The 27448-nt window shown below is 45.6% G+C and overlaps 1 protein-coding gene across 5 annotated transcripts in view; it reads right to left on the bottom strand.

Moving 5' to 3' along the window:
• The window catches only part of SS18 (SS18 subunit of BAF chromatin remodeling complex), a 363861-nt gene that overhangs the window by 119495 nt on the left and 216918 nt on the right, over positions 1–27448 (bottom strand). For all 5 annotated transcript variants that reach the window (XM_085605729.1, XM_085605728.1, XM_085605731.1 and 2 more), the window contains exon 6: positions 15565–15732. In XM_085605729.1, coding sequence (XP_085461855.1) covers positions 15565–15732 — 168 coding nt within the window. The remainder of the gene's footprint in view (positions 1–15564; positions 15733–27448) is intronic.

Here is a 27448-nt window from a genome sequence, read left to right as displayed (position 1 = left end):
AAGGCCTTTGATTCATTGGAGTGGCCCTTTTTATATGCGGTAATACAGAAACTGGGGATCCCAGTGCGTTTCTTAAACCTAGTCCGCCTCCTTTATGCGACTCCTGTTGCCCGACTGAAAATAAGTGGTGAAATAACACACCAACTCCCTTTATTGCGTGGCACTAGACAGGGATGTACCCTCTCGTCCCTACTATTCATTATCGCTATGGACCCCCTTGCCCGTCACATACAGGAATGAGATCTCCACCTAGGGCTGCAATTGCATACGAGGCCACTAGCTGCGTCGTTCTATGCTGACGACATAATGCTATTGAGGCGGAGACCGGCAGACAACCTGGCTCCACTCCTGAGAGGTCGTTCGAATCGGGGTTTATTCAGGATTAGTGATAAACTGGAATAAATCAGAAATCTTCTCACTGACGCCGTCGACAACACAAGTGGAGTTTTAATTCCCCATGAAATGGTGTACGGACCCCCCCCCCCCCCCTTACCCCCCCAGTACCTCGGTATATACCTGTACTGTAGTGCCCAGGAAGTAATCCGGCTAAATTAGGGACCTGCAGTGGGCCGCCTTTCGATGCAGGTTGACAAACGGATTAAGCTCCCCCTCTCCTTAACAGGTAGGGTTGCCATATTAAATATGGTGGTTCTGCTGCATTTCTTAGACTTCTTTTTAAATGTACCTATTGCTTTGACCACTAAATTCTTCAACACGTTACGAACACTGCTCATTCGCCTTGTCTGGGCGGGCGGGCAGACAGAGACAGCCACGGATCAGCTGGGACACACTAACTATGCCACATGAACGTGGGGGATTCAGAGCCCCAGATTTTTATTTGTACAACCTAGTGATCCAAATGCACTTTATATATTATTGGTACCACCCAGATGCCGGGCTCCAACACCTCAAAGCAGAGCGTTCTCAAATATTCCCCAACCCCCTCTCTGCCATACTGCCACAAGGGTTGACGCACTCACCCGCTGAGATCCAAACACTGCCCATAACTTGCTGGGTGTGGACCAAACTGCGACGATATATACAAAATGAGTCCTTGTATTCGCCACATTTACCATCGGCAGACAACCCGTGGCTACCCCCACCACTGAAGCCCTGACTAAATGCACATTAGGCAAACAGACTCCAAACAGTTGGAGATCTGTTTAAGAACTCTCGTCCATGCACGGTACCGGAGCTCACTACACATAGGGATGCTACATACATGACAGGTTCCTATTGCACAGAGTCCAGCGATCACTGATTGGGGTAATACCAAGTGGACAAGCGGAACCGGAGGAATTCCCCCTCTCTCACTCGTCATTGCATCACCAGATGACACTCACCTAATCTCCCGCTTATAACACTTATCATTATCCCTTCGGCCTGGGCCTGGCGCCAAACCACGTGCTGTCGGGGAAAGAGACCTAGGCCTTCCTATAACAGACAACATTTGGCTTTTCTGCTGAGCGCAAACAAGATACATCTCGAATAATCACCGACACAAATTACTACATTTTAAATATTTGCACAGAATTTACATAACCCCGAAACTGCTGGCTAAGATAGATCCGAATACACTACACGTGTGTGCTAGATGTGCCACGACCAACGCCGACTTTCCTCATTTACCATGGAGCTGTGCACCAATACAAACATACTGTGCAAATGTTTTCCATTGTGTGTCGCTTATGGTGGGGCAGACGATACAGCCCACTCCCTTGATGGCGCTGATGGGCTATGTTCAGACATTACCAAAGACTAATCGGAGGTTCACTGCCATAACTTTACTCCTTGCGAAACGCCAAATCTCCATCCACTGGGGAAAGAAGCATGCACCGACAGTGTGGCATAAAGGTTGCACAGATCATGTCTCGGAGCCAGACGTTCACTACCACCACCTACCTCCCGTCCCCCAGACATTTGGCAACCACTAAGAGTCCACTTGCTCGAACAACCCCCCTCGATGAGGCCTGAGGCGGACATATGAAAGCAGATATAGGAATAACGTGCTGACGCATTGAGATTTGCACTGCGCTAATGCACGAGGCCGGACCACAGCTGATACAAATCCGAATTTTGGCCCACTGTAGATATTGTCACTAAAACTGTACCCAAACATACTACACTGCACACATACTCTCTACTTAGAAGAGATCTCATACTTTCCCTTCAGAATTTCTTATGTGCCTTGTTTTATTGCCGTATTATGGATGTTTCTTTATTGTCAAGATGGAAGACTCATGCTGTTATGTGCTGTACCTTATTGGGGTTTTCTTTCATGTGAATGTCATTTTCATAAAAGATCAATAAAGAAAGTCAATTAAAAAAAAAAGAAGGATGGATGAGGTAGATCTTATCAATTTAGTTATAGTAGTGGATAAAGACAACGTGTTTACATAAATGAGGTTTTCACAGATAACTTCCCTCTTGGGAAGGCAGGGAAGGTGGCGTCTGGTAATTGAGACAACTAGTATAGGGAAGCAACCGGGATCCTTGTGGGCCTGACATGCCTCAGTGAATGTTGAAGGGGCTTGGTGGAGAGCAGCATGTGAGGGAGATGGACTTGAATTGTATTCGGAGTAAGAACTTACTTTTGTCAATTATGTGAATAACATGCCCAGAAAGAGTATTCAGAAACATTTTACCAAATATTGGGTTTAGACTATTTTGGTTTGATGTTCGGTTTCTGTCCATTACAGAGACCAACAGTCTTCTCAGCTGTTGAAAACCCGAGCTGTGATCAAACTTGTTTCCACTTAAGACATTACTAAATGGTTGAAGATATTCAACTGCTTCAGCCTTATCAAAGTTCTGCCCATTCCAGTGGAAGCCAAGACCATGGAGCATAAGAGTCCCCCCGCGCAAAATGCAACTCTTGATAGGTCACTTTCCAGTTTAATCCTACTACACAGGCTAACTTATGTCTTCCTGTTACACATACAGTTTATCATCATTTATTGCATGCACAATACCCAGAGACACAAACATGTAGCTTACCAGGGATCCTTCTTCCCATGAGCAAATGTATTGAATATGCTACTTACCAGTATGCATCTGTTCTTGGCATGTAGGGCTGCTGACATTCATATCTGTGCATAGATCGCCGCCTAGTGTTGGGTCCGGATGTTTGCACGTTGTTGTCCTGGAAGAGTCTTCGAAGTATCCTTGGATAGGTGACTCCTCCCCTGGACTACAGTGCGCATGGGCATCCTCTCCATCCTCAGATTGTTTTTCGCCATTGTGGCAGTGATGGAGTAGATACAGAAAGTGATGACCATGCTATACAGTAATTCTGAGAGCTGCAGCTGCTACAGGCGCCGGGGAGGAGGGAGGGCGATATGAATGTCAGCAGCCCTACATGCCAAGAACAGATGCATACTGGTAAGTAGCATATTCAGTTCGAGGCATGTGGGCTGCTGAATTCATATCTGTGCATAGAATACATAGCAGTGCCCTCTATTAGCGGCGGCTACCAGTGCCAGCTGCAGCGGTCTGAAAAAGTGTTTTGAGAACAGCCTGTCCTACAGCTGCCTGCTGTTTTGACTGCACGTCTACACAATAGTGTTTTGTAAATGTGTGTGTAGTGGACCATGTGGCTGCTCTGCATATATCATGCAGGGGAATATTTCCTAGAAAAGCCATGGAAGCCCCCAACTTGCGTGTTGAGTGGGCTCGTGGTGGAATAGTTAATGTGCGTTTTGCCTTTTGATAACAGATTTGAATACACTTAACTATCCATCTGGCTATCCCTGCTTTGGAGATGGCGTTACCTTTGTGGTGCGGGGCAAAGGCAACGAACAGTTGTTTTGTCTTCCTGAAGGGTTTAGTCCTGTCGATGTAGTACATGAGGGCCCTCCGTACATCTAGTGTATGTAGTGCCCTTTCTGCGACAGTTTGTGGGTTTTGGAAGAAAACGGGCAGTTCAATAGTTTGATTCATGTGGAACTGCGATATTACTTTGGGCATGAATTTGGGGTTGGTACGTAGTACGACCCTGTTGGCGTGAACCTGTATGAATGGCTCTTGAACGGTTAGTGCCTGGAGTTCACTAACTCTTCTTAAGGAAGTGATCGCTACCAGGAAGGCTACTTTCCAGGTAAGGAATTGAATCTCGCATGAGTGTAGAGGTTCAAAGGGTGGACCCATCAGGCGTGTGAGGACCAAGTTGAGGTTCCACATTGGAGCCGGTGGGTGGCTTGGTGGAATGACTCGTTTGAGTCCCTCCAAGAATGCTTTGATGGCAGGCACTCAGAATAGTGAGAGGTGCTGCCTGGTTTGCAGATAGGCTGATATTGCGGTCAAATGGACACGTATAGAGGTGTACGCCAGATTGCATCGGTATAGGTGTAAGAGGTAACAGATGATGTTTTGGATGGATGCGTCCAGCGGGTTAATGTCATTATTACCGCAATAAATGACGAACCTTTTCCATTTGGCTGCATAGCAAGCCCTTGTAGTGGGTCTCCTGGCCTCCTTGATGATGTCCATACAGTCAGGTGGCAGGTTGAGATAGCCAAACTCTAGGACTTCAGGAGCCAGATCGCCAGGTTCTGCTGTTGCGGATCTGGGTGCTGAATCTCTCCATGGTTCTGCGTCAAATGCGCGGGTTTGATCCGCAGCCTTTGATGCGGCACCACGGAAAGTTCGAGGAAGGTGGTGTACCACGGCTGGCGTGCCCACGTTGGAGCAACTAGGACGAGTGTCAGGGAGTGTTGTCTGAGTTTGCGAGCCACCAGCGGTATCATCGGCGCCGGGGGAAAAGCGTACGCAAATCTGCCGGACCAGTTCATCCATATCGCATTGCCCTGCGACTGCGGATGTGGGAACCTGGCGGCGAAGCTTTGGCATTTTGCGTTTTCGCTTGTCGCGAATAGGTCTATCTCTGGATGACCCCACTGCTGGAAGTACGGTTGGAGTACCGATGGGTGTAGCTCCCACTCGTGCATCTGGTGGCTGTGTCTGCTGAGCAGATCCGCCATCTGGTTGTCCTTGCCAGGGAGGTGTTCCGCCATGAGGAACATGTTCCTCTGAATGGCCCACTTCCACATGCTCTGAGCCAGATGAGACAACTGTGGAGAGTGTGTTCCTCCCTGCTTCTGTATGTAGTACATTGCGGTCATGTTGTCCGTCCGGATCAACACGACCTTGTTGCATAGATGTACTTTGAATGCCTTCATGGCCAGGAAGATTGCCATCAGTTCCAGAAGGTTGATGTGCATCTTCTTTTGTTGTGTCGTCCATAGGCCCTGCACTGTGTAGTGGAGTACATGAGCTCCCCATCCCTGGAGAGACGCGTCCGCTGTCAGTACTATCTGTGGGACAGGCTCTTGGAATGGTCGGCCCTTGCAAAGGTTTTGTGGATTCCACCAATGCAGAGAGTTGTATGCCCGACCGCTCACCAACACTAGGTCTTTCAACTGTCCTTGAGCATGATTCCACTGACGTGCTAGGCACTCCTGAAGCGGGCGCATATGTAATCTCGCGTGCGGGACTATGAAGATGCAGGAGGCCATCATGCCTATCAACTGCATAAACACTCGCGCTGGAAGTGAGTGATTGGGTTTGAACTTGGAGATCAGCAGTTGTATGCTGTTGATCCTCACTAAATTTGGCTGAGCTGTGGCCGCCAGAGTGTCTATAGTCGCACCTAGGTACTGTTGTACGTGTGCGGGCTGGAGATGGGACTTTGGGTAATTTAGTGAGAATCCCAGACTGTGGAGGAGGTGAATGGTGCGGGACATGTGGCTGGCACATTGCTGGGCTGACTTCGCTTGAACGAGCCAGTCGTCTAGGTAGGGGTAGACGTGTATATGCTGCCTCCGTAGATGTGCTGCCACTGTAGCTAGGCACTTCGTGAAAACCCTGGGCGCTGTTGTCACGCCGAAGGGAAGGACTTTGAATTGATAGTGCTGCCCCTGAACAGTGAACCTGAGGTATTTTTTGTGTGAGGGGTGGATGGGTATGTGGAAATACGCATCCTTGAGGTCCAGTGTGGCTAGGAAGTCTCCCTGCTTGAGAAGCGGAAGGACTTGCTGTAGAGTGAGCATGTGAAAGTGCTCTGAAAGAATGTACTGGTTCAGGGGTCTCAGGTCTAATATAGGTCTGAGTGACCCGTCCTTTTTGGGAATTAGGAAGTAGAGGGAGTACACCCCCGTGCCCTGCTCGTGGATGGGTACGACCTCTATAGCGCCTTTTAGAAGCATACTTTGCACCTCTTTCTGTAAGAGCGTTAAGTGCTCTGAGGACATAGGACGGTTTCTTGGTGGTATTGTGGGTGGAGTGGAGGTTAACTCCAGACAGTAACCGTATTTTACAATATCTTTGACCCACCTGTCCGTGGTGATGGAGTTCCACGTGGACAGGAACTTTTGTAGCCTTCCCCCGACAGGTGTTATGTGGTCGGGAGGAAGGGAGAGGGCGTCACTACTTGTTCTTGGGGGAGGACCTGGTGTTGCCGTAGCCGCGTCCTCTGCCCTTTGTACTGGAGCCACGATATCCACCCCGGGTGTTTTTATCGTAGGTGGTCTGTGTATTGCCTTTGTTATATGTTTGTTGTGACCCCTGTCCTCTACCTGCTCCCTTGTTTCCGGGGCGACGAAAGGAGCCGCTCCGAAAGGACTGAGTTTGGAGAGCGCCCATGGACTTTGCAGTGTCCGTGTCCTTTTTTAACTTTTCAAGGGTGGTGTCAACCTCTGGTCCGAATAGATAGTCGGGGTTGACAGGCTGGTTGAGTATATTGTTTTGTACCTCAGGCTTGAATCCTGAGATTCGTAACCAGGCATGTCGTCGCAGCATGACGCTTGTGTTTATGGCCCTGGCAGCCGTGTCTGCAGCATCTAGTGCACACTTGATGGAAGCATTCGTGAGTAGCTGTCCTTCTCTGATGAGCATTTCTGCGCCTTCCTTGAACTGGTCAGGGAGATGTTGGAATATTTGCTCGAGTGTGTCATAGTGCGCTCTATCATAGCGAGCAAGGAGCGCTTGAGTGTTGGCTATGCGCCATATGTTGGCTGCTTGGGCGGCAACTCTCTTGCCAGAGGTCTCAAACACCTTGGACTCTTTGTCCGGGGGAGGAGCGTCACCTGTCGTTTGCGAGTGTGCCCTCTTGCGAGCATTCGCTACGACAATGGAGTCTAGTGGTAATTGTCCTCTGATGTAAGTAGGGTCCCCAGGTGCTGATCGGTATTTCTTATCAATCCTGGGGTTTATCACTCGTGCCCTGGTGGGTTCCTTGAAAATGTCCTTGGCTGGTTTGAGGACTCCTTTCAACATGGGCAGAGTCTTTACATGCCGTTCTGAGGATGCGAAAGTGTCCATAAGAAAGTCATCTTCGACGGAGTCAGAGTGAAGCTGCACCCCATGGTTATTGGCAGCACGTTCAATAAGAGCGTTGAAGGCTGCAGTATCCTGTGTGGGAGATGTTTTTGCCCCATAGAGTTGTGGGTCCTGTGTATCGAGAGGTGCACCTGGGTCTACCGGGTCGCCCCAAGTGTGATCAGGGTCCTGCTGGTCATCAGGGTCTGTGTCTCCATGGTAGGGGACTTGGTCATCCATGTAATCCTCCAACGCATCCGTGTCGGAACGTGTGGGGGAGAATAGTTGTGGATCCTGGTAGGATGAGTGGAAAGGTTCATAAAGGAGAGGTTCTGATTCTACAGGCAGCTTCCTTTTTAGTGGGATCCTGAAAGGGTCCAACGGTGGTTCCGAAGTTATCCTTCGCTCGTGGAGAATCATCCTGCCAGTGTTGGCGTCGATGACACGTGACGGAGACGTCTCAGCAGGTGTAATCGTAGTCTGGGTGACCCGTGTCCTGAGTTGGAACATTTTCGGGATTGTAGACGGAGGCAAGCCAAAGGTAATGTTGGCTGGCACCGAAGAGGCTGCCGGAGCTTCGATCGGACCGGAACCCGACGGGTCCTGGAGGGCAGCCTTGGTTTTGCTGCTTTGTGTCGCACCAGGTCGTCCTTGGAGCGCCTTTGAGGCTTTGGCACCGACCAGGTTCGTAGAGGCGGCCGTGGACTTTTTCGGCGCCGGTGTTTCATCGAGTCGAGGTGCGGAGATGACCGTCGACGTCTTCGATGCGTGAGGCTTTGGTGTCGTCGAGGGAGCGATGCGAGGCGCAGCAGGCGGCGCAGCCCTCGGTGTCAGTGGCGTCGGTGCCGGGAGCCGAGTAGGTTTGTCGGCGCCGAAGGCCTTTTTCCGTTTATCGACTCCGACGTCGCCCGCTTCAAGTTCGGCACCGAAGTCTCTCTTGGTGCGGTCGGTGTCGACGCGTCGCGCTGGCGTCGAAGGCGTGGAAGGCCTCGATCCGACCAGCGCCACTTTCGGTTTCGGTTTCGTTGGAACCGGAGCAGCTTTCGGTTTCGGTTTTATGGAAGGGAAACCAGCTGCTTTAAGCGGTAATGGCTGCCGCTGGGTGTCCGAGGCCGGGCCCGAGGGCGGGGCCGAAGAACTGCGGGATGGGTCTCGGGTAAGGCCCGAAGGCGATCCCTCGACCGGAGCCATAGGCCGTGGAACTGGGCCTTCTTCGGTGTGAACAGGTAGGCCTTGTTCATCATTGGAGCTACTCTCTTCGGCCCCTAAGGCCTCCTCGTCGTCTCCTACCTCGGTGTCGTCTTCACCTCTGTGGAAGAGTGATTCGTCGACTTCGTCCGATCCGGATCCGTGTTCGGAAACGGGACTGGAGGGTAAGACTTCCAATTCTTCGACGTCTTCGGCCTCGTTGAAGATGTCTGCTGGGGCCGGTGCCGCGTGCTGCGCCTCGAGTCTCGCCGCTCGTCGATTCCGTAGAGTCTTTTTTGAACGGAACCGGGCACAGGCCATGCATGTCGATTCGTCGTGGTCCGGCGAAAGGCTCGATGTGTGGGTACTTCGCATTGCATACCGGACACCTCTTGAATGGCGTCCTCGATTCCGTCGAAGTAGTCGATGAACAGGTAAATGCGAAAAAAGTCGGTGCTGAAAGTTAGTAAACTAACAAGGTTGTATCGAAAACCGATCGATAAACAGTACCGACGCGAACTAAAGGCCTTTTGGCCTCGACAAAATATTTTCCTAACTTGAGCTAAGATAGCACATCCGAACCCAATGGCGGAAAAAAACAATCTGAGGATGGAGAGGATGCCCATGCGCACTGTAGTCCAGGGGAGGAGTCACCTATCCAAGGATACTTCGAAGACTCTTCCAGGACAACAACGTGCAAACATCCGGACCCAACACTAGGCGGCGATCTATGCACAGATATGAATTCAGCAGCCCACATGCCTCGAACTAATTTATTTAGTAAATATTGCTGCCTATCTGAATATTTAGAACTGCTTCGCTCCCTGTCTGGAGGGGACATGGCTAGGCAGATTGTTCTTGGCTGTTCGTATTGAAGCTGGAACCAACATGATTTTCATAGGTAAGGTCTCTCTCTAGAATGGTATAATGGTCTAAATAAATGATGGGACTTTGATGTGGCCATTACTGTTTGCTGAGATAATTCAATCACTTCACCTAGAACGGTTTTGTTTTTCTTTCTGAATGTTTTACAAACCAATCTCTGCTGTTTTGATAAATTTTTGAATCAACGCATTACACTATCGCATTAATATCCAAAATATTTTTGCCACTTGTTCCTCTGACTGTATTTTTCAGGTTTACGTTTTCCTTCTTTCAAACCTTCCATGCTCTCTCCTCTTCCATACATGCCTTACTAAACCTGGTCATCTGCCTCAAGTAACGAGACTGGGATTAGGTTTGACTTCTTAGAAAATATATTCCTTTCACTAAATATCGGAGATTTGAACATCAAGAATATCAACTCAGAATACCCAAGTTGGCGCCCCATCAGCAAAAATAAAGTAAGTAGGGTACTATACTAGCACAGGCCTTGAACTAATTAGAAACCCAGTGTTTAAAGAGATCATACAGTACCAACTATGTATTGCAAGTAAACTTTAGGGGAGGAAGAGGGCGGAGGGAACATGTCACACTAAGAATTTGTATATTCATTTTACTGTATGTAATAATCTAGAACAAGAACGACCACTACAACCGAAAGGTCATTTGAATGACTTCTAGAACTAATACCCACCGGATTGAAAATGGAGCCAATTCTACACTTTAACATCCAATACTGTTCCCAGGAACAACTGGTCTGACTATCACAACTTTATCAGGAGGCAAAGAAATTCCATGTAATACTGGGGAAATGTGTGCACTGGAATGGAAAGTGTCTTCCTACGTGCCATGCATCTGCCATTGAATTACTCCAGTCGCAAGGTCAATTTGCATTATGAGAGATTAACGAAGAGGTTTTTGCCTTGAGAAAATAAATATTGATAAAGGAGTTCTAAATGAATAAGACTAACTTCAAATAACTGGTTACATACCCACGGATGCCGCCAACAGAATATTTCTACTTCCTTGCATTTAAACTATCAAAATGTTACTAGCCAAATACAGGGATCAAGAATATATATTTAAGAAAGCAATGAGATTATACTGGCTTTCTATATATAACCTAATTTTTTTGCCGTGTATAGCAAAAATTGGAAAGCATGATATTAGCATATGGTAAAGTTCTTTAAAAAAATTCACTTGAGTAGAGCTCCAAGTAATGAAAATCACTGCTGCTCTTAAACTATTGTATGCTACTCAAGGTAAGCCAATGGTAAACACCCAAAAATATTTCCCAAATAAAAACACACAGCTCCAAAAGTTAAACTTCAAACGAACTCTGAATCCGGGGTGGGAGGTGGAATGGAGTCAACAGAAATGCACAACAGCGATGGAAGTTTAATAATAGTCTAATCAACTTGATGGCATAAAATAAACAACTAAAATATATGTTTTAAGTATTTATCACATTTTAAAATAAAGTTGCATTATGTAAATTATACAAAGTCAGGGACAACAAAAAGGCATTGCAATACATTTGTTTAACTTCACAATATTTAGAGAATTTCTTTATTTGATTATTAACATTGAATCTTGCCCAATGACTGACACCTCTTTAGGAGGAGTTTATAACACTTACATTATCAACTCTAAGTAAGAATCAAAGTCTCTAGCACTTGCCAATACCCACAAAGCACAACATCACTACATGCAAATGAAACTGATGTCAAACACTTGTCCCAGAGCTGCTGATGGATTACATGTGGTTCCTAGTAATCAAAAAGAGATTAGAGTGCAAGGCTATCCCTGTTAGTCTGGTAAAGAGTTACAGGGGTACATCACAACTCTTACCAATTCCTTTGGCAGTCCAGAAATGGGAACGGTCTACTTCAGAGAACAATATAACGTTTCACCCAACGAGGCCAATTGAGCTGCTCAACCAACATGGGCATTCACCTTGAAACTCGCACTGGGAGTATTCAGGGAATAACAAATGTCATCCAAATTCCTGTTGGTCAACTTTCTCTTTAGAAAGTTTAGATTTGGTTTAAACTCTGTTATAAGATGCGGATACTAGATTTTTAAAAAAACAAATATTTTCCATCTAAAAAGATTAAATTTACTTCCTATGGACATTGCTGGATTGCTGCGTCTTTTTCTGAATAGGATATGCTGCTGATAACAGGTTTCTCGCCCATATTTCACCTTGTGTTCATTGGGAGTGAACACTTGTATTTGGTAGTTAATAAAACCCATACCAAAATTAGAATGAAAGACAAAATGGAGCCTTCGTAGATATTAAATAAAATACATATCAACGCAGTGAAAGCGATTATAAAACATAGATCTAAACTGGGCAAATGTAATTTATCAGGGGAGAAAGTCTCTAAATGACTCGGCCATCAGAAGATTTATTAAGTCCCTCAAACATGACAGAACTTCCGATCATGTCATAACATAACCCTCACCATATCACAAAAAATCACCCTTACCTCTCTTTACCTCTACCTGCGCCTAAACTGCTTTTACTTTAAGTAACATAAAAAGTATGTTATTTAAATATTTACCTTAATGGTAAAGGTACAAATACTTACCTGTGTGGTAAAGACTACATGCTAAAGGTAGCATGGTTAATGGGTGTTTCCCGCAAGAGACACATGGTGGTGAACTGTTTGAGACCGGTAGCCTGTCCTGAAAGACTGTTCTTTCTTTCACACACGACTAGATTCCTTCCCTGTATTACAAGCAGGAACCCCCAAAGAAGGATGAAGTAAAATCTCTCACTTCAGAAGAATAGGGAAGTTAACAAAGGCAGGATATAACCGTTGCCATTTAATGTCAAATAAATGGCTATCTGAAATCCCTAATACTGTCCAAATTGTCTGCCTGAAGCCTGACACCTACATTCTTGGGTAGCAATATTCCTGGTAGATACTGTACCTGCTCTCCAATTCCTAACCTTATGTTAAAAATCCATGAATGCTCCACGCCACCTTGTTGGAGGGTTAGGCACCCAAGCCCAAGCAGGAGCTATTCGCGAATATGATAGCCTACAGCTACAAGGGACGGAGGGGACAACCCACTAATAAACTGGAGAGGCACACTCACTAATGTAGGTACAGGAAAACGGATTTCAATATCTTTACCGGACTGCATTTTGAGCCAGAAACATTTTAATCCCATCTCTCAGATGTACAAGCCTCTGAGGTTGAGGAAAAGCCTTCACGCAGGTCAAGCCAAACACCACACCTCTTAAGGCCATCTTGTGTGTGTTGACGAGATGAAACTTCTAGGATTTTTGTCTGAAGCCCAAATTTTGTGTCATAGTGCAATGAAGATGTTCAGTGACCAGTGCAGGAGACCCTCCTTTCACCATCCAGTTATTCAAGTGCGGAAATACACTCAACCTCCCGAGTTAACCTGTATCAACAACCAGCACCTTGGTGAAAATGTAATTCATGCTCATTGGATAAAATGATAGAAACATGAACTGATAATGTCGAGACCCCTCAGTGAACTGTAGATAACATCCGTGAGCATGGAAAATTAGTAGATAAATGTGAGTGTCCTGGAGGTTCAGGGACACCAATCAATCTCCCACACTGGGGGCGAAGAGAAGCCAACTGAGGGACCGCATTTAGAACTTGTCCTGCAGAATGAAGAGGTTCAAGAGGAAGAGACCTGGGATGCGCCTCACTTCAGAGACAAAGAAGTCAAGTGGGTAAAAGTCTGTGTCATTTTCACCCAAGCGTACCACTTTTATGGCTCCTTTGCTTAACAGGATAATGGATTCCATCTCCAAGATTGAAGCATGTGATGGAGAGCATGTCTTTGCTGTAGAAGGGCAGTACGAAAGGAAAGCAAGGGCAAGTAGCATGACTGTTTTCAAAGAACTCATGGATGGAGACCGACTTTTCCCTTAAGAGCTGCTTGTGATCTAAGGAGATGTCTGCTGGAGTTGCTTGGACTTTCAATAAGAAGCAAGTGGAGTACATCTAACCATGAGAGCAAGGTAACTGTTGTGGCCAAGGAGTGAGCCACTGTGTTTACAAAATCCAGGCCACACTTTGATCTGTTTAGAAACTTCTGGCCATTAGTGACCAGGGCTGAGAACACATGACCAACAAGGCTAACAAGAGTCATTTTCGCCAGCTCTCACAAAGTGTGGACGTAACCTAACCTGCGGGAGCTGACAAAGGCATTTGTAATGGGCTTGTGTGTGGGCAGGCAGACTAATGCAAAGACTTGTCTGCCTGTTGATTCAAGCTTTTTAGGAACCATTGTCTGAGGAGCCATCCAAAAGCGTTAGGGTTCCGTCTGGCTGAGGATTGAATTCACAAACTTTTCAGTGAAGGATGTGAGGACTAAAACACCCTTATAAATGGTAGCAAGGGTTCTTACACTGCACATAATGGCAAGTTGTATTACAATAAACATATTGCCGTTTGTCATGGAGAAGGCAATAAAGTGCTTCTGCTGCTTTATGTACCACTGAAGTGAATGAACAAACTTCTTTCATGGGGAGGTCTTAAAGGTAAAAGAAATGGAGTTCTCACCCCCCTTTTGTAGTCTGTATGCGCATAGATAAAGCATGGGGATCTGAATCAAAGAGTTACTGTATCAGTCAAACCTTTGAACCACCATTAAAACAGACTTCCGTAGAGCAGAGGCGGGCACCTTACTAAGCATGGGAGTTCTCAGCAGTGGCACCAAGGTCAAGGCCTATTGGGCCTCACAGTCCAGCAGCTCCGGTGCTACCGATCTCACCAAACCTGTAGGCATGGGCTAGCCCTTAGAGAGTGGCTCACAGGGTTGCAGGGCTTCCCTGAAACTATGCAGCATGGCCTGTCAAAAGGGTTCGATCTGACAGGAATTGGCAAATGGAGTAAAGAACTCTGGATTCATTTTTTTTACAGCATTAGAAATGCATCAGGTAATGTTTTTTTTAAAAATATTTTGGCCAATGTCACTGTAATACTTTCCCTGTTTGTCTTGAGGAGAGGGAGCATAGCATTTGAGGTTACCAAGCCTTCCACCTATACCATAATAAAAAAGCCAGCACAGGCCTTACTCTTGAGCACCATTGAATCTTTATTGAAAGCATGATGAGCTGCGAAGGCATATGAAAACTCTCTTGCTTCCTCAAAAATGAAATTGGAAATAAAGAATCTTATTAGAAGAGCATGATGCAGCTGGAGGAGAAATACAGCACGCTCACCCGTAGGATTTGTGCGCAAAACAGAGTTAGGCAAGGACCTCAGTGGGAAGTTTGACTCGCATGTTTAACTCGCTCAAGTTGCCTAGGAAATGTGCAAATATGGAGTTAGACAAGCCCTAGATACAGGTAGATTTTTTCAATTAGTAGTTATTACTTATTATTGATGCTCCCTCCAAATAAAAATCTGATTAGCTCTGGAATGTCCCCAACATGTGCACTCAGGAACTTTTAACAACGCATTTCGTTTCACAGAAGCGGGGATGGGATGAATGAAGAAAAGACAGTATCAACAGACAATTGTGTTAACTATCTGCGAAACAAGCTTTTGGTTGGATATATAAGGGAGAGAAGAAGCTCTGAAAACATCTCTTAAGATTGGTCACAGTTGTAGGTTCTTTAAGACTGGCTAGAAAAAGAAATTTAGGTAATGGTGCTGCCAATCAGTTGACAGCTGGTTTGAAGCACAGAAAACGCAAAACTGCTATTTACAAAATGGAGTTCAAGATACATTGATAGTTGGTGGAGCTGCTAATTTGCTTCGACCCACCCAGAGTGCACTTGTCTCCTTTTAAAAATCACTGGGCTTCACGTGACTTAAGCAGATCATACATTTTGGCATACAGTTCATTACAGATCTTGCCAATGAGCCAACACAGACCATCTGCATTGAATCTAGGAATGGCAAACTTTTTAAGTAATGACAAGACTCACACTAAATAAAGAGGGGCCGAGTTCTTAGTTTGCATGCACAAAATTCACACCAAAGAACGTGATTTTTGAGATGCAGTGAAGACTCAAACAACAAAATCTCCAACATTAGGAAGTCACAGTTTCAATTACAAGGACAAGTGTTTGAAATGTGAAGGATATGGAAATGATGCTATAGAATGAAAAGAAATGCCTTTAAATCCCATGCCACAGAAAAACTGTAAATTTTAAAATAACTAAGTGCACAAGCTTACCCTGCTGGGGCGGTCTGTATGGTGGTATTTGCCTCTGACCCATCATATGGTTTGCTTGGTTTACCTGCCCCATCATCCCCATTGGAGCTTGCTGTCCTTGGTAATGCTGCCCTCCTCCCTGTGGCATACTGTATTGCTGTGCGGAAGGTGGTTGATGCATCATAGGACCTATAAGACAATATCCAACAGCAGTTACAGGTCTACTCTGTAATCAATGCTAAAATCAAGTCACAGGACAAGCTTTAGATTAACACAAAACTACAGCTGAGCACAAACATTGTAAACTCAACTTCCATGTTCCGTAGAGTGAAATAAAACATTTGGCATTCAACAATAATGCAAATGTGGCCAACTACAACATACCTAGTCGAAAGGTCTTGTTTAGGTGTAAAATTAATCATCACAGCTATCGATATCCTAGCTCCAGAAACTTGAACAGCATTCTCGGGAGGCAGATGAATGCAGAGAACATTTGGTAAAAATAGTGGAAAAGCGATATGCCTGATGAGTGATAATGGCTATGCCAGATGATATTTGGGGATTCAGACTTGAGTAGATGCATCAAACAGCATCTAAGCCAGCCAAGAATGGTTATGCAAAGGACGGTTATTAGAGAAAGTTTTGTACTTAGCTGAAATGAATATGTCAAATGTAAAAGGGTCACTGTCTAAACGCCTCAATCCTTTTCAACAACATGTCTGGAAGAATCATAGGGAATACATTATGGCCATATTTACTGATTGAGTCTAGGAAGCAAAAAAAGCAAAAAAAGGATCTGCTGTACCTATATATTTCAACTGAACGCAATTAAGTCAATTAATAAAGGGGCCACTCTTGCTAGACCAAGCATATAAACAAGAATCAGATTGTTACGTTGATATTTTTATTTTCAAATTATTCAAACCAAATCATGAATGTATAAGTCATATATTGAAAAAATGATCAATTTACAAAATTCATTAAGATCCAAGAAACCATAATTCCCATGGACAATCCTTCACACAAATCACTCATACATTCTCACTCCCAAATAGATCCATTCAAGCCGTGAAAACACACTAAAGAATCAGAAGGCGTTCTGAATGGACTTGTCCCTTAGCTTTGTTTTGCATTGAGGTTAACTATATAGATACATTTAGGACTTATGTACTGTATATATTGAAACAAAAAAAATCTTTTCTTTTTCCTTTGAATTTATTTAGTCACTAATCCCGGATTCTTTTTATGACAAAAAAAGCTGTACAAGATGCTTAGGGCTTATACAATATAACTTTCCAGAGTGTAGGATGAATGTTTAGTGTGTTTTCACGGCTTGAATGGATCTATTGGGGAGTGAGAATGTATGAGTGATTTGTGTGAAGGATTGTCCATGGGAATTATGGTTTCTTGGATCTTAATGAATTTTGTAAATTGATCATTTTTTCAATATATGACTTATACATTCATGATTTGGTTGAATAATTTGAAAACAAAAATATCAACGTAACAATCTGATTCTTGTTTATATGCTTGGTCTAGCAAGAGTTGCCCTTTTATTAATTGACTTAATTGCGTTCAGTTGAAATATATAGGTACAGCAGATCCTTTTTTTGCTTTCAATTGTGATTTATCCCCTGCTGCTCTACCTTTATTCATTTAGGGGTTCCCCTTTTTTTTAGTGGCTGATTGAGTCTTGGACCACAAAACTCTCAGGAGTCATTTGTAGCAGAGGAAAATTTGGCCTATTGTGCTCGACTACTTACCTGTTCACTGATGGGCAAGAGCAAGGCTTCACCCAAGTGCCCTTTAGAGTGTTAGTCAGGGCTTCATTAAACGATACTAAGGGCTCCGATAAAGCGGGCCTGCGTGTAAAACCTCCATAAAGACATTTATCTTGACTTCCACTGAAGATAACTGTAGGTCCAGAACTTCAGCGGCATGTCTAATCACTACAGCAAAGGATGTTCTCTGCTCTGTGTGGAATCCAAGGCTGACACCAATCTTGTCCCCAGGGAGATTTCATGTCAATATAATCACAGTGTAGAGGTAAATAGTCTACATCATCGTCATCATAGTCTGAATCGAAAAGGTGATGAAACTTTTGAGGAAGGCTTTGTGGGAGAGAGTTTTGTCAGAATCAGAGCATACTGGAACCGAATGCACTGGAGTGGAGTCAATGCGCAACCTTAGTAGGGGTCAAAGAGGATTCTGCTCAATGTCGGACACCGGAGTCGGCAGGGATTTGACCTACAACAACATCAAGACAGGCCTCAGTGGAGAAGGGACCAGTGCAGAACTTGAAGCCGGAGTGGAAAACAGCACCAGAGTCAGTGCAGAACCAGAGGTTCTTTGGGCACAGAGGATGGATCCTCCAGTTGCAATCTGACTGGAGGCCCATGTGGCTCCTTGGGCCACACACCAGAAGGAGCAGAAAGAGTGACACAAATATGCAGCATAGCCTCCTAGAATGCCCTCACCTGCTGCAGCATCACCAATGGCCCAGGGAAGTCGAGGCGCATTCCATGTTCGGGTATGGGAAGCGAGATCGGTTGGCAGCTTAATGACCTCCCAACTTCTTTGGTCAGACAGTGGGGGATAGGGTCATGTTCGACTTCTTGCATTTCTTCTTGGATATGAACTTACTGGACAATTTCAACAGCGAAGAGTAGATGTTGTGGGAGTAACCTTGTGAGCAAGAAAGCCTGCACCCTTGACTTGGAACAGACCATGTGCAAGGTCCATGACTTATTTCGGTGTTTGCGAGATACAGCTTCGCTTCATGGTTCCAGATCAGTCAGTTGCATGAGAGCACATGCTTAACACGACTTAAAGTAATTTCCCGATCTCAAACACCCGAGGCAGACCTCGTGTGCGTCAATCACCGAAATCTGCTTCCAACAGTCACGGCACAGTTTGAACCCTGTAGACTTTGGTGGGGACATCCTTCCCTAGGATGCTGGAAAGAATTTTTAAAGGACTAGGTCATCTGACGAAATGGGGCCGAGATACAAAGTCGTGGGAGGGAAGGAAGTGAGGGGCGCTTTTATACAGCTCCGCCTTGCTGGAACGAGGACAACACGGAACCGCACAGCTCCACCTGGTGCCAAGCAGGAGAACTGCTATGAAAACTCGAGGATCCAGTCTGGCGCCCGGGGAATATTCAAATAGTAAGGAATCTGCGCTGAGAATTATTCATCAGAAAACCAAGTTAAGTGCTTAACGCTGCAAGGTTGGTGAACTAGAATATGGGGACACAGACGTTAGAATCTCAGGTAATGCAATAGAGAAAAAAACGCTCGAAGTCTAGGCAATGCTATGCCTTCAATAGAGGATAAGACTTTAATTGCTAGACTTCATAAAGCACTGGTTTGATAGCCAACAATATGTCCTCAGGTCAACTAAGAAAAGTTGGGGACTCTTCAGCCCTGCTACAAGGTGCATACATTTTTTGTTGTTGTTAAAAATAGGGCACACACACCTATAAATGTTCCCACCCCTAAACTTTATGTTACAGGGATTTGTAAAGCGCGCCTAATCACCCGAAGGGCGTGCAGGCGCTGGAGCTGGTGTGAATGTGGTAATAAGTCTCTTAGTTGAAGAGTTTGGTCCTCAGCAGCTCCCGAAACTCATAAAGCGTTTCCCTTATTAATGTTATTAGATTTGCTATGACACACATCTTAAAAAGTGAGGTTCCACTGAAAAGGCAGCTATATCTCATTTCAAATATTCAGGAGTGGTAAGATTTGTCAAGTATGTACTGAAGAGAGAATGATGCATGCAGATATGCTAATCTCTCGACTAAGGGTTTTGTTTGTTTTATTTACATGCTGGCACCATCAAGTGACAAAAATGCGTACTGCAGCCTGAAACTACAATTCAGTCGAATAAACAAACGTGCTGTATAGCCTGTAGCTTAAATTGCACACCCCTTCTAAAATTACAAGCAGATGTTCTCGAAGAAGCAGCAAAAACACTTCGTACGTGCACCCACTTCCCCCATCCAACTTGGTCTAACCAGGCCTGCCAACCTGAATTTTTTTTCACTGCGGGAGATGGAGGGCTTGGAAAACGGTATTTCTTTTAGTTCACTCACTTCACTACCTGAACAGCTTGGGGGGCGGCAAAGGAGATGGGTAGAGCTTTGTACCCGTTGTTACCCAAGAAGCTCCCCCGCCCCTTTGTTTATTTATGCATTTTTATATAGCGCAAACTTTACCCAGTTGTGTCTGAGCCTTTACAATAACCAAACAAAGGCCTCTGCGCTGCCTCTACTACTCTGAAAAGGATTCGGAACCCAACCTGGACAAGGCGAGCGCAGAGCCACCAACAAACGAGCTGCAGTGCACACCTACTCTATGCATGGGTTTCGGCCCACCTTGTGCTCACTGCTGGATATCGGCGGATTCAGACCCGAGCGCAACGAGGGAGTTGGCGGGTCCGCTACACGCTCGAGTCTTAATGCTCCCAGAATTCTGCTGCGATGCTCAAAACAAGAACGTTGAGCCACAACTTAAAAAAACCCAGAAGTTACACGCGGCATTCTTCATTTCCTTACGCGTCAATACGTACGCACAGCACTAGTGAACTAGTGGAAATCAGCTGGATGCAAGGCCTGCCAGGTACTCTTGGGCAGTAACCGTGTGGCCTAAATGCAAATTGCTGACATCACGGGGAATCCGTAATCCCCTCTGTATGCGTCAAAGTAAAATGAGGACCGGCTGGACGATACCGCCTTGTCACCAGACTCAGCACATCAAGGGAACACAAAGACACTCCGCATGACGCGTAGAATGATAAAGTATTTATCGTCTCAACTAAAAGTCACATAAGAGATCTTGTTGAGAATCTAAAAAGTTAACGATGTATATTGTGGCATGCCGTGCGGACCAAGCTTATGCTGTTACAGGGAGTAAAATCCACACCTAAGTCGGGTAGCTAGCATAATGCCAGCGTGCCTATATATAGTGTGCAACGTAAACGAAAGCAATCATTTTTAATTCCAAGAGATCGTTCTTTTTAGCACCATAATATGAAGTGACTGCTCGCTCCCATGTTACAAAGACCATGACCACAAGACCATGACCACGAGACCAAGACCCTGAGTTACAAGGACCATGCCGGTTATCCTTGGGGTACATTTTGCAGTGAAGTAAAAACGAGCAGAACCCCAGGACTGAACTGTGAATACCAGAAGTGCCGAATATCACGTGAAGTTATATCAAAGCAAGGTCCAAAACGAAAAGCTTTCATGGCTGCCAGGTTTTAGGATAGCAAGGAATCCTCGCTGGCACCAAAGAGAACCACCTCTTGCATCAGTTGCCAGCAGGGCTCTTTGATAACTAAACCGAAGACCTTTTTATGTTGGGCTAAGTTCAAAAGGTCTCCACAGCAAACCGTTTTAATATTGCACCGCTTGGAATCTTTCCTGCCCATGTTGTGATGAGGTTTCCCATTTGCTTGCATTTTGTGGGTTCCATTTCACACCAGGTTTACCAGTTCTCCGCTGTTAGAGGGCTCGGTCCCACAGTGATTTCAATGCACCTCTTCCGGAACCTACTGCCGTTTCTTTCCATGCTCTGTAAATGCCAGCATAGTTCCATAAAAGCGCTTCCTTGGGGAACGGACCATGTTATGTTAGAAGGAACTTATCAAGCGCTCGTTCACCAACGGCTTCTTAGCGCCGAGGGAGACGTGATGCAGCAATAGAGGAAAGAGACCTAGTTATCATATGCCTGAGAGAACAGCCATGTCTTCAGCTGTTTCCTGAACAGTGCATAGGAGGTGGCTGTCCTCAGCTCCATCGTGAGCGAGTTCCAAAACGGAGGAGCTAAAACTGCAAATCGAGAGTCTCCAAGTTTCTTGCATTTAAAGGTAGGGGTGACTAGCAGATTCAAATGGGAAGATCGTAAATTACGAGTGGGAACATACCGTAGGATCTTAGATGAAATAAAGGCTGGGCTATTACCATGAAGAGCTTTAAAGATCGTGCATCCCACCTTGAAAAGGCCACGCATAGCCACAGGTAGACCATCTACGCAGTTAGAAAGGAAAGCCTCATGGTTGAGCACAAATTTAACAAAGACATTTGAAACCTGAAAAGTTTGCGTTGATCCTTCAAGCTCTCGCTCGCCCATAAACGATTACAAAGCGGATATCATCCAATGTGACATGCTGGTAGTGATTCATGAACCTCAACATTTTACTTCTGTTTGATGAGCCAAGAAGACCGTGCACATGTAGAGGAGGGTAAAGATATTATAATTTTGGTCCTCTTCACTCCCCATTTACTGTAATTCCCCCTACACTTCTTTCTGTCATTAATGATGCTCACTTCCCTCATGTTTAGAAGCATTATGCCCTGGCATGGCTAGATTTCCTGGAGCTAGGGTTTCTCTTGTTCCATGCAGATCCCTGGTACCACGTTTTCCTCAGAGCAAACTCTTTCTATGGTTAGGTTTGACAAGTCATATGTTTCAGGTTGAGTACTTGGTAGGCCTGATATTCATTTATATCTATCAAGTGGGCTTAGCTCAAATATATTTGCACCTGTTCCTAACATTGTCCTCATTTGACAGGTTTGCTCAACTGGCTCTGGTGATGAAGACTGAGGAGTTAAGGACTGTATCAGTGCAGAAGTTGATTTCTCCTGATTGACATGCAACCCCAGCCAACTCAAGGTAGGCAATGTGTGCTGGAAATGCTGATAATCATGTTGCAACGTTCAGACAGTCGTCTAAACACAGACAGATCTTCTGCCTCCTGAGACATGCGGAGACTTCAGTCATGCACGACGAAAAGGTTTTTGGTGCAGATTTGAGGTCAAATGTGAGAACCTTTCAATGTCTCTTCACAATTGGGACACAGAAGTGAACATCCTGAAAATCAATGGTACATAGCCACGATCTCCCGGATGAAGTTGCGAATAGATTTGATGGAGTACTAGAATCCTGAGCATCTCTTTCCATATCAATTTGTTTGCTAGCTTGAGGCCTACGAAGGTTCTTAACTCATTTCTGGGGCCTTTCTTCTTCACCAGATAGTAGCAGAGAAATCCCCTGCCCTTTTTGGGGGAAGAGGAAATCTCTCCTGCAGTCTGTTTTTGTAGAAGAATTTTTGATTCATGTTGAAGCATGTCTAGATGGTGCTGGAATTGCCTTTTTGGAGGTATTGCTGTAGGAGAGGGCATGGACCAGAGACAATCATTTTGCACATTATTCAGAACTCATTTGTCCTTTGTGATATTTTTCCACTCTACAAGAAAGTCTGACAGCTTTCCTTGACCGGAGTGGGTAAAAAGAAGAGGGGCAAATGTGGAATCAGGGTCTGCCACTTGCAGGAGGCTGGTTTGCGGGCGCTGAGAGTTGGTGACCTCCCTTTCCTCTAGAGGATGCCTACTGTTGATAGTATGTCTGTCTCTGATGTTAATGCTGCCCTTGAGGCCACCGAGGGACTTTAACCCTTGAAGGAAGCTGGTCTCTTTATATGATCTATCAAAATTAGGTATATTGTGTAAAGAGTCCGGGAGTTCCCTTATGAGTGGACAGGGGCTTACTATGGCAATCCCAAAGTGCCCCGTTAGGGGGTAGAGTGGTTTAGCAGCGTTAGGCTTTACACAGAGGAGTGCAAGACATCTGAAATTACAAACAATGATCAATAAATGAACACAGAACTCAAGAAGGATATCCCACCAATTTATAAAAATAGCAAGTATCTTTATATATGTTTAGGCATCAGAAGAAAATCGTTCCAGTACGTACAATTTTGAAGAAAAAAACCTTTCAGTTAAAAAAAGTTGACATTTTGTGGAAATTATGAGTTTTGGAATGTTAACGTATGGGAGAAAAATCATATGGGGTTTGCTAGTTCTTGTCAACGACTGAAGGAACCCTTCTCCAGGAGTTAAGCTGAGTGGTGGGCAAGGTCCAAGGTAGCACCAGCAGAACACCACCAGCAGCACTAGGGCGTCCTGGTACAGAAGTGCAAAACAGCGTTGGGTGCCCAATGTTATCACATGGAGAACGGTCGTAGTAGAAAGGGACTGCAGGAGAGGACAGAGAGACCAGTTCGGGGAAACTCATGAGTGGCTTTGTTTTTTGAGCTGTTGAGGGGACGTGGGGACACCTTTGGTCCTCTTCTCCTTGGGAAGGGGCACCCAGGTGCAGAAGGTCTTTGGTCTATCAGGTTTCTCCATCCGCCAACACATGCCGTTGAGGGGGCCTGCCAACAGAGGCTTCAGGCGACGTTGGGGAGTTCACGGGGAGTCACTCCATAGTGGACTCAGTACCTCGAGGGCTTGGGACCAAGCTGACACAGTTGGCCTACTTTGACATGGTCTGGGAAGCTTAGGTGCAGTGGTGCTTGGCAAAGTCAGGTTTTGGCAGGACCGGAATCCTCTTGGTCCTTCTTTTGCCGTCTGCAGGATGCAGGGGACAGTTCCACTGTCCCTCAAGAGATCTTGGTTCCTGGGCCAAGGCAGGCAGCTCTCCTGGGTTTTGAGGACTCAATAGATGCAGGACAAGTCGACTTATGGTACAATAGGACAAGTCAGTAGGCTGGCCGGCCGGCCGGCAAGGTTGACGCCAAGTCAGTTGCTGGTTCTTCTGTCCTTGCTGTATGACTCTTGTCATCTGTTTTCAGGTCATCAGGATTTGTTCTTCTGGTGCCAGGGGCTCCCTTAAATACTCTATTTGGCTGTGTTAGGGGAGTGTAGGGTAGTAGCCAATGAACTACTGACACTTGTGGTCACAACGACCCCTATATGACCACTTCCTGTTGAAGGTGGGCATAACCCTGTCCTAGAATTCCCAAGTATGCCATCACAAAGATGGCTACTTCTGAAAAATCATGTCCACCTCAGTTTAGCCCACCTCAGGAGCAGTACTAGCCTGGGGTGGCACGCATGACTAGCTACTTTTCCTGCCTGTCCAGGTGCCAAGGGGGCTCTAGTCCGCTTTCTCTCGTCAGAGGGGAGCCAGATTCGCATTTCAAAGGCGGCAGCTCTTGAAGCTTGCCAGCCAAGGAGGGGGGGAGGAGGGGGGGGGGGTGACACCCTCTTCCCAGACAGGGTTTTATTCTGAGTCTCATCAGAGTAAAAGGCTCTCACCCCAGGAGGTCAGAACAGTGTATCGGGGGCAGGCTGGCAGAAACCAGTCAGCAAGCACACCAGAGGCTGGTAGGTTTTTAGGTGGCATGCATGTATTGGTAAATCCATCACTGGAATCTTTGTGGGTTTATCAATAAGAGATGTTGGATACCAAACATCCCTATTTTCAGTGAAGCCATCATGTCCAGCACATGTTTTAAAATGTCTTCCCTGATCACTTGTATTGGCAGCAATAGGACTGACCAGCACAGGGGAATATCTGCTCATGCAGGTATGCCCTCACATGTAATATTCATCACCCTGCCTTAGGGTCGTCAGGCCTGGTGTAGGGGTGACTTACAAATATTACATGCAGTGACAGGGAACATGGCACACAGATGAGTGAAATTTGTGTTTTCACCTTGATCTGCACCAAGACACGCAGCCTGCAATGCGAGCCTGGCACGAGCGTGGCAAGGGGTCCCTTAGGATGGTACAATTTGTGCTGCTGCCCTAAGTGACCCTCTTTAGTGCCACAGGGCCTAGATAACAGGGGTACTATTTACTAGGGTGCTAAAGGTTTTGCCAATTGGGGAAACAATTGAACATCTTTAGGGAAAGAAGAACAATTGTTACTTACCTGTAAACAGGTGGTTCTCCAGTATTGGTGTCTTTCATAGATTCACATGCTTGAATATTCCCCGTCGTCGGAGTGGGAGTCCCACGGTAAATAATATAGCAATATATACAGTGATAATATATATATACCTATACATACGTAATCATATAAAAACAGAGATATAAGCATATAATAACCTCAAGAATGTCCCTATATGAGATTTCCATAGAGATACATGGAAAGAGAAAAAAGACATTCGCAGTCTATCTCGGTCATTATGTTAGTCCGAACTCCGGCCAATCAGGCGCCAGCTCCTCTCTAGAACCTTCTCCTCAGAGCTCCTCACCTCAGATTTTCGTAGCACCATAGTGACTCAGAGTGTATGAGGAGAAGAGAGCCTCTGAAGGGAGGAGGGAGGGTCGCATGTGAATCTATGAAAGACACCAATACTGGAGAACCACCTGTTTACAGGTAAGTAACAATTGTTCTTCTCCAGTATTGGGGTGTCTTTCATAGATTCACATGCTTGAATATAGAATAGCTAGCAGTAACAATAACATTGTTTCCATGATCACACAGCTTCGAAATTGTAATGACAATCAATCTTCTTATGCATATGACAGTACTGAATAACTGTAACAGTATAAATGCATCATTATGTCAATTATAAATGGAAACAATATGGAGGAGGGAAGGAAGAGGCTCATCTTATTTAAAAAGATTGCGAAGCACTGCCTGCCCAACTGCAGCATCCTCCTCGTTTAAAGTTGTCAAGCAATAGTGTCTTGTAAACGTGTGTCTGCTCGACCACGTAGCTGCTCTGCAGCTCTGATGCAAAGGCACTCCAGCAAATAAAGCAGTTGAGGAAGACATTGCTCTGGTGGAGTGAGCCCTCACTGGTGACTGCAATGGCTTGTTTGCCTTTTGATGGCAGAAGACGATGGCAGCTGAAAACTTAACGTGCAATAGTTGGTTTCGTCACTGGACGACCCTGGTGAAAGCGTCCATAAGCTATGAATAGTTGATCAGTCCTTCGTAAAGCAGCCCTTCTGCTGATGTAGAATGTTAAACATCGTTTCACATCCAGGGAATGTAATCTCTGCTCCGCAGGAGTTTGCGGATAGCAAAGAAAGTTCTTAAAATCACTGGTTCGTTAATATGACAGTCTGAAGGCACCTTCAGCAAGAAAATTGGATTTGTACGGAATACTACAGAATCTGTTTTGAACTGTAGGAAAAAGGTGGATTTATTGTAAATGCATGCATGTCACGGACGCGACGTGAAGACGTTAGCGCCCGAAGAAAAGCCACCTTCCATGTTAGATACTACAACTCGACCATGTGAATCGGTTCGTACGGTGGTCTCATTAGTTGAGCCAATACGATGTTCAGATGCCACAATGGAGGAGGGCGTCTAACAGGAGGAAATTTGCAAAATAACCCCTAGACGAATTGATGGATAATCCTTGAAGAACAAAGGGAAGTTGAACCATCCTGACGGAAACGGAAAATTGCCGCCAGAAAAAACCCCTAAAGGTTGCATGAGAGAACCCGGAGTTAGCTAAATGCAAGAAGAACGGTAACAATTGTTCTGGTGTGGAGTGAAAACGGGTGCACCCCATTAGATGCACACCAGTGGAGAACCCTTTTCCACTTTAATTTGTACGTTTTCACCGTAGAAGGAGCCCTCGCCTGAGCTAAAATGTCTCTACAGTCCTGTGGAATATCCAAATGGGCAAATTCACAGTGCTCAGGTTCCAAGCTGATAAGCTCAGTGAGGAGGGATTCGGATGACAAATTTTCCCCTTGTCCATCGTGAGAAGATCTGCACGAGGATGTAGAATGATTGGTTCGCATTGAGACAGTAGGAGTAGTTCTGAGAACCATGCCTGCCGAGGCCAACGGGGGGCTATAGAAGTAGATGGCAAGGTTGCCTCCGCATCTTCCACAGAAACTCGAGGTACGAGTGGGATTGGGGGAAGAAAAAACGTAGTCAAACAGATCGTACCAGTCCATCAAAAAGGCATTGCCCAGAGATCTTTTGTGGGGATGCCAGCTTGCGTAATCTCGCTTTTCCGGTTCTCTAGTGTGGCAAAGAGATCCAGCTGTGGGCGACCCTATCGTTGAAATATCCTCTCTAGAGTTGGTTGATGCAACTCCCATTCGTGGGTCGATGAGGAGGACCTGGTCAGGGAATCCGCCAGG

This window comes from Triturus cristatus, chromosome 5_1 (assembly GCF_964204655.1).
Source record: "Triturus cristatus chromosome 5_1, aTriCri1.1, whole genome shotgun sequence".
Taxonomy (NCBI): domain Eukaryota; kingdom Metazoa; phylum Chordata; class Amphibia; order Caudata; family Salamandridae; genus Triturus; species Triturus cristatus.
This window is presented reverse-complemented; position numbering and strand designations above follow the sequence as displayed.